This window comes from Carassius auratus, chromosome 19 (genome assembly GCF_003368295.1).
Source record: "Carassius auratus strain Wakin chromosome 19, ASM336829v1, whole genome shotgun sequence".
Taxonomy (NCBI): Eukaryota; Metazoa; Chordata; class Actinopteri; order Cypriniformes; family Cyprinidae; genus Carassius; species Carassius auratus.
Window position 1 is genome coordinate 27,454,610 of NC_039261.1, and position 7,745 is coordinate 27,462,354.

General features: G+C 36.8%; 2 protein-coding genes across 3 annotated transcripts in view; both read left to right on the forward strand.

The window, feature by feature from the left end:
- The first annotated feature begins 3,641 nt into the window (after positions 1-3,641).
- hoxa5a (homeobox A5a) lies at positions 3,642-6,205 on the forward strand. Its single transcript, XM_026289920.1, has 2 exons — positions 3,642-4,768; positions 5,263-6,205. The coding sequence occupies exons 1-2, from the start codon at positions 4,222-4,224 to the stop codon at positions 5,511-5,513; spliced, it is 798 nt and encodes a 265-aa protein (XP_026145705.1). The 5' UTR covers positions 3,642-4,221; the 3' UTR covers positions 5,514-6,205.
- A 648-nt stretch (positions 6,206-6,853) lies between these two features.
- The window catches only part of hoxa3a (homeobox A3a), a 23,439-nt gene continuing 22,547 nt past the window's right edge, over positions 6,854-7,745 (forward strand). Inside the window, exon 1 of one of the 2 annotated variants that reach the window (XM_026289913.1) lies at positions 6,854-6,970. The gene's annotated coding sequence lies outside the window, so the exon portion shown is untranslated. The remainder of the gene's footprint in view (positions 6,971-7,745) is intronic. The other variant, XM_026289910.1, reaches the window with a different exon arrangement.

A 7,745-nucleotide genomic window follows, 5' to 3' on the forward strand; every position in this document is an offset into this window, starting at 1 on the left:
TGGTAATGTGGGCACAAAGAACATTGGTCGTATAATGACAGCTTTACAACTAAATAATATAAAATATTTTATCTTTAGTTGACTTAGATTGTAAGTGTTAAACATAGGCCTACGTTTTAAAGTAAAACCGTTTGTCAATATTGTGGTCCGTTTCTCTGATAAAAATGTTTAATTATTTTTAGTATATATATATATATATATATATATATATATATATATATATATATATATATATATATATATATATATATATATATATATATATATGGAGACTTTTATTATTAACCTATTATAATTAACTATATTTAAGCAATACTATATTGATTTAAGTCGGTGTTTATGGGGTTACATTATTAGCAGTATAATAACAATTCAACAACTGATGTTAATAATGTTTAGTTGGGCCTGTTTAAATGTAATTCGGATAAATCTATAGTTACTTTTTCAATGAGCTCATCCTTTGTAAAATGGCGCCTGGCTGCAAACATTGCTTTACCAGCCCCCACCTCTGTCCTCTTCCCTAGAGAAGCTATAAATCTGTTGTAGTTTATGAAAATTTACTACTTTGCCGTACAACTTTATGAGCTGCCGCTCGCTCCTATTGGCTACCAGTTGGTCACGTGTTTTAAGGCCACATGAACGTTTACTTTTTTGTATGCATCCCTACCCAAAATAGAGCTGCATTCTTCTCCTGACCTTGCTTTGTCTAGCCTTCTTTTACCTCCGCCTTTCCAAAATTTCGGTCATTAATTGTCTTTTAATTTAAAGGTAATATTCTACATTCGCTACCATTGAATTTAGCATTGCATTGGCTGACAGTAAAGAGAGAACTGCTCATCTTGTTTGGCACACTATGAGATGATAAAGAAGCTTTCCGAAGAGCTGTGAAGTATTTTTTGCTCTCTGTTTCTTGCTTTCGTCGACCGACAGACACACTGAATGGTAAGCAATCTGTTTGTTTTGAATGGGCTACTGTCGAACATCTTTGATGTCATGTAATACTGCAGACATTTTTTCAATTAAAAAGAGGTTTGTTTGTTTGTTTGTCGTACTGGATGGAGAGGTAGTCGTCGTGTTTGTTGTTGCTGCTGTTTTATTTATTGTCCAAGTCTACTATTGTGCCCTTATAAACTGTGTAGGTTATGTCTTATGACTAATGCATCTAAACGTTTCAAATATTGGTCATGTCTTGATAAAAGCAACTTGCTGATTAGTAAAACTTAGTATATTCCTTTTTTTTTTTTTTTTTTTGCATTAGCAAAACAGTAGGCTATTTGTATTTGAAGAAGTAGGCTACCTCTGTGAGAAGGTTGTTCAATTGAGTATGTCTATATATCCTAACAGTTTGTTGAATTTGATATTCAAGTATCCTAAGTATTCAGTGCATCACACTTGCGTTAAGGCAAGAGCTGTGGTGGTCCGTGTTTCACATTGCCTAATAATAATAGGTCTATTGCCTAATAATAATAGGTCTATTGCCTAATAATAATATGTTTATATGGTTATGTAGATCGCTTAATTGAAACGCTGCTTCAAATATTATTTTTCCTTAAAGCTTCATATATTAGAACTTGAAAATAGCTAATACTACGAGTGCACAAAGAGACAGACATGCAGTCACCTGCAGGGCAACTGCAAAATTACACCTAAACTTATTAAAAACTAGCCTATATCGGCTATATATGTACAACATGAGGTAGTTTTTACAATGTGAGTTTAAATTTATTATATTCAAAGTTTTGAAAATGAAATGTCATTTTACTTCTGGTTTCAGCAAACAAAGTGTAGAATTCTTCTAGAACGCTCTTCAGATCTAACGTCTATCGTTATCAGGGAAAGAAGTCCTATAGGAAGTTTAATTTATAGCCTAAATAAAATCTAAAAATACAAAAGAGGTCAATATAACAGCTTGGCATAATTTTGTATCTTCTGTGAACTACGAGGTAAATGGCGATACATCAAAACCACCACTAGGTGGTGACCTACCACTTTGCTGACTGCAAAAGCAGGTTTATGTTCGTTTGTTCAAGGCAAGCTATCCTATCAATGTAACAGATGCTGGAATGTGAAGTGAAATGAAAAGGAATCGTTCCAGATCCTATAGATTCCAGGTCCTTTTTTACTTTTCATAACAATGACATTATACAGAAAATGGACTTGGTTGTTTGAAACATCTGCATACCAGAAAGTGTAGAGAGAGCTCTTGCTTTTGCAACAGTCATTGCATGCTGAATTTCTGAAAATGTGAAGGTTAATTTTCCATTATCATTTGTGTTTAATCTAATGGAATGCATTGTTTGTGTAGACTATTTCACTCATTCTATATATATATACATATATACATATATATATATATATATATATATATATATATATATATATATATATATATATATATATATATATATATATAGCCTATTGTGAGGGTTAGGTGTAGGGTTGGTGTAGGGCCATAGAATATACAGTTTGTGCAGAATTAAAACCATTACGCCTATGGGATGAACCCATGGGATTTTTTTTTTACAAACAAAACGTGTGTGTGTGTAAATTGATATATATATAATATTGATTTAACGTTTTTGCACCATATTTCACTAAGCCTAGCTGGAACTCTAGAGAGGCAGAAAGCAAAATGGGACGATCTCTGTATCTTAAATCCGCAGTTCAGTTAAAAACAACAATTTCTGGTTTTTAGGTAATGAATTGGCTTTTCTTTCACGCTGTCACGCTCCTCGACTATCTTTGTGCGTTTGTGCATTTTAGATGGGCGCGGTCAGTCAAGTAGACTGTTCGACATCGGAGCTGTTGTCTTAAGGTGCTGAACTGAGGCCGAAAATAGCTCCTATCTCCTGGACTCAGTGAATTCAATTTTAGTACAATTTGTTTTATTCATACTATATGTTCATTAATGTAGCCTGTTTGCAATATTGTTATATTGGTAGGCTATTTTATCAATATCTAGCCTACTTCAACTTCAATTAGGCTAGATGTTTGTTAGTTTATCAAAGTAGACCTAAATTTAGTATGCGGAAAAAACTAATTGTTGTAAAGCTGATTTTTTTACCAGTGCACTTTATACAGTGTAGGCCTACTCCTTAATTTAAATCGTTAATGAATGAACGTCTCTACATATAGTATAGGTTACAATGTTATAAAAAGCGTCTCCATTGAAATGTGTTTGACTAAGGACCAGCTACTTTTTTGTCACCACGTAGCTCTTTTCAAAATCATAAGATGCTTGATGTTTTTTTCCTGCTCGTCAGTTCGTCAAGGAAACGGGAAAAAACACAGTGAACTGTGTGAAATATATACACTTAAAATATATATATATATTAGTATTCAGAGACATTTTTTACTTAAAAACTGCTCTTAAAAACAGTGGCCTAATTAACAACTAAACGATCTAGTCCAGTTTGTTCGAAATAGGCCAAGTCTTTTATGTTGTCTACATCGTCTCCTGAATTGTTTCTTTTTAAATACATAAATATTTAGAATTGGTCGAACTAAATCATAATTAACTACAACAAATGTCCTGTTTTATACCAAATATGGATTTTGAAATTGAGGAATTATGAGGCGTATTAGACATCCAATACTCAGACCTTTTTTTTTTTTTTTTTTTTGTCGTGTTCATGTTGACGATTATTTCAAACCTCACAAACCTTGCGTGTTTGTGAATCTAGTAAATCCATTATACATTCTAGTGGGCTTGTTTTGTGTGCAGGTCACGGCGCATTGTTTCAGCAGATACAATTTTTCTACCGTGGAGTCGTTACCCTCTGAATGACCCCATCGCGTGCTCGCTTCAAGTCTGATGGTTTAGGCAGTCACGCCTCTAACCAGAGGGTGGCGCGCCACTACAATCTTGCATGGCACACAACAGCTAGTTCGGTGAAACTTTTGTTGCGCGCTCCCGTGTCCAAACAATTCCACCCTGATTTCCTGCTTACGCGTGAGTTTACCGCTGGAGGTCATAGAATAGGATTTACGACTGGTCAACAAAAACACGTGACTCTAAGCCGTACCCCATATTTGGGAGCCTACGTAAGGGAGCATTAAGTCTGTGTCTCACTCATTTCCATATTTCATCATAAATTGTGCAAGGGTGCAATAGAAGCTCAAAACCATCAAGAGACACAAATCAAAAACACACGGCAGAATTGTTATTTCCATAAAGGTACCTGTAGTAACTAAAAATTATTATAAGGTAATTGTCAACAAATGAGCTCTTATTTTGTGAACTCATTTTGCGGTCGCTATCCAAATGGCGCGGACTATCCCTTGCATAACTATGGAGATCACAGCTCTAGCGACCAATGCCGAGATTCTACGGGCATGCATTCGGGCAGGTATGCTTTTGGCTACAATGGAATGGATCTCAGCACCGGGCGCTCTACCACCGGACACTTTCTCTCATCCGGTGAGCGAACTCAAAGCTACACAGACAGTCCAACTGCGACGCCTGTCCGGTACAATCAACCGGTTACCGCGAGCAGCGCTGAGCCGTCCTCTGACCCTCTCCCGTGCTCATCCTTAGCCAAATCTCCTGTCAGCGAGCAGTCACACCGCGCTCTGAAAACCTCACTACCGAGCACCGCTGGTTCTACGACCAACAGCGTAGGTACGGTTCTCAGTCGCGAGGACGCCTCTAAAGCGTCCGGCAATATGGAGGAAGAAAAACCACCGGGAAGTTCGCAGACAGCTTCACAGAATACATCCGAGGCACCGCAGATTTATCCATGGATGCGAAAACTTCATATAAGTCATGGTAAACTTCAAACATTGAGTTTTCTGTTTGTGTTCTGAGTGTTGTGGTTTGGGTGTGAATGGCCCGTCAAATGTTACTCAAAGTCAGCTGGGAACGTTTAATGCAAATACAGTTAGTTTACTGTGGTTTTAGACTGTTACATAGAAATATGTCTCAGCCAGCATGCTGTCCTATTTTATAGACACCATGTCTAGTAAAAATTAAATGGATTTTCTTTTATAAATATGAAATGATTGAATTATAATATTAATTGACTTGTCGATTACCCAGTAATGAATTGTCAGTGCTATTAAATTAACTGAATAAAACTGACTTAATTTGAGATAATTTAAGGAAATTACCTGAATTTAATTTCATGCTTTCTGTCCCTGAGAATGTCACGCATGCATTGAGGTTGATGCTTATCCTTTCAGCCATGTTTTGTGTCATTCATTATGTATTATTGTGCATTAAAATTTCTAAAAATGTCAATGTCACACTTTTGTGTATAACAGACAGTTTGGCCGGACCAGAGGGGAAAAGGCCCAGGACAGCCTACACACGCTACCAGACACTTGAGCTTGAGAAGGAGTTCCACTTCAACCGGTACCTGACACGTCGCCGACGAATTGAGATTGCACACACGCTCTGTCTCTCAGAGAGACAAATCAAAATATGGTTTCAAAACCGGAGAATGAAATGGAAAAAGGACAACAAGTTGAAGAGTATGAATATGGCGGCTGCAGGAAGCGGATACCGGCCGTAAAAATGTGTATTGTATATGTGCATATATAAATCAAATCTGTTAGTATTTGAATAGGTGTGTGTGCGCGTCTGATTCCTTATTGTAAGTGTGTGTTCGACAAGGGGATGAAGACTTTACCCATTTTACAAAATAACTTTCCACTGGTCTTGAGAGAGTGAACGCCCTGCGTTGCGTCCTTGGTCAGAAAAAAAATGAAACAAACACTTCCTCTCTGTGTTTTCATGTAATGTTGCGTATGTGGAAAGATCTATGCATTGTCTTAGAAAAGCTACATGAAGGTGTAAATTAATATAACACGTTATGACGAAATCTTTTTTTTTTTAAGTTTCTGAAAGGTGTATATTAGATAAGCCAACCTGTAAAAGTATTGGACTGTTACTAAATGAAGCATAACTTAATGTTTTTGTTGTTAGTTTTTGCCTTTTGTTTTGTAAATATGAACTGTTGTATTTATTTCGATTCGATATCAAATATCGATTGTATTTTATTTGTTGTGAAGCTGAAGTAGAAGACCTGTTTTGTTCGTGTTGTACTGTCATCTTCGTGTATTGATAAAATCGTTCCGTTCAGACTTGTCCGCATATTTGTCATGTCGTCATTTTTCTACTTGAGTATGTTTGAGTGTTGTACGTTTTGAAATGTTAGGGTAAAAGCTAATTCTTTATTTTCCTTCTCGTGAAATTTGAATGCCAACTGGAATAAAGTTTTTACTTTAAAAATTAGATCTCGGTGATTTGTCAGGTGTTTTTTTGTGTGTGCAAGTAACAGACGTAGAAGTCAAATGTAATTTGATTATTTTTGTGAGGTTGAGTATATACATAAAACTTCTAAATACCTTAGGATATTCCACTTTGGGAAACTTGTATACAATGTTATCCAAGGCATTAAGAATCTAGATAGTTTAGAATAACGTCCTCCATTTCTGTAAAAGTTTGTTTGAGTAGTTCAACAGGTATGAGACGCACTATAATCACCACTTTACTCCACCGATGTGGAAAGGGCACTTATGGTCCCCCTTGCCAACTTTTCAACTATGAGTATGCGTCCACGCCCAGTGTCTCGCACTCTTCTCTTCTTTAGGAATCTGGACAGGGTTTTTAGCGGCAAACTTTACTAGACCCTTTACCACTCTGGATCTGTGACATTGGCGTGAGATAAATAATGAGGTTTGGTCCACGAGTTAGATCGTAAAATTCGCCCGGAGTGAGACGGCAGATAGGCTCACTGGCCATAAAACAGTCACGTGGTGGCAATTAAAGTCAGTTTTATGGTTTTGGGGAGTCGACACAATATCGCATATAAAGTTTAATCGCACTGACGTGGAGCTTCGGTCTCTTTCTCCGCAGACCGTGGAGGTGTTCATTGACTGCATCCACTACTGCTTCTAACAAACCAGATTGCTATGGAGTGGAAACACGTCGACCGGATTCACTCGGGTGGACGATGGTCAGCTCTTGGTAAGTTTGAGTTTGTTTGTTTCGAGTTTATGTGCTGTTTAGAGACATTTTTCTTTAGGCCCTCAGTGAAACAATAAGCAGAACATAAACACATTCAAGTTCCAACTGCGTTAATTGGGGCTTGTACTGTGAAGACCTGCTTGTCCGGCAGATGGGTGGTATAGGGGGCATTGCTCTCTGACTGTTAATTGCTTACTTCCTATACTGTAACGTTCTCTGCCCTTTGTATTTATGCATTGAATAATGATTTTAAAGATGTTTTTGATTTTTGTCAGTTTTTCTAGTATCAACTACGCAATTCACAGGACTTTTTGGTAGACGTTGATGCACAAATCCGACCCCAAGCCAGAATTACTTAAAAGTTTGACATCTATCTATCTGTCTGTCTTCCCTCTGTAAAAATATTATTTTATACGCTCAATATAGATAATTTGTTAATATTTCTGTACATTTTGACCAACTGGCTATTTTGTGACTGGAAATCTTATAAAACTGAGTAATTATTAATCATGATCATTTTCAAGCATCACCACTGCTCATCAGCACTGTAGTTATCATTACCAACAACGCTGTTTTATTTTATCTTTGAGGCACACAAAACGTAAAATATTGTTTTTTATATGTTTTTGCTTGCCTTATTTGAGGAACTGCGCATATAACATCCGCATACTTAAAGTGATGTGTGAGAGCGAGTGGGAGATAGACAGAATTCGATAGACAATGAAGGAGGGAGAGGGACTGAAGAAAAATGTCTTCGCTCCTGGTTCACCGTGAG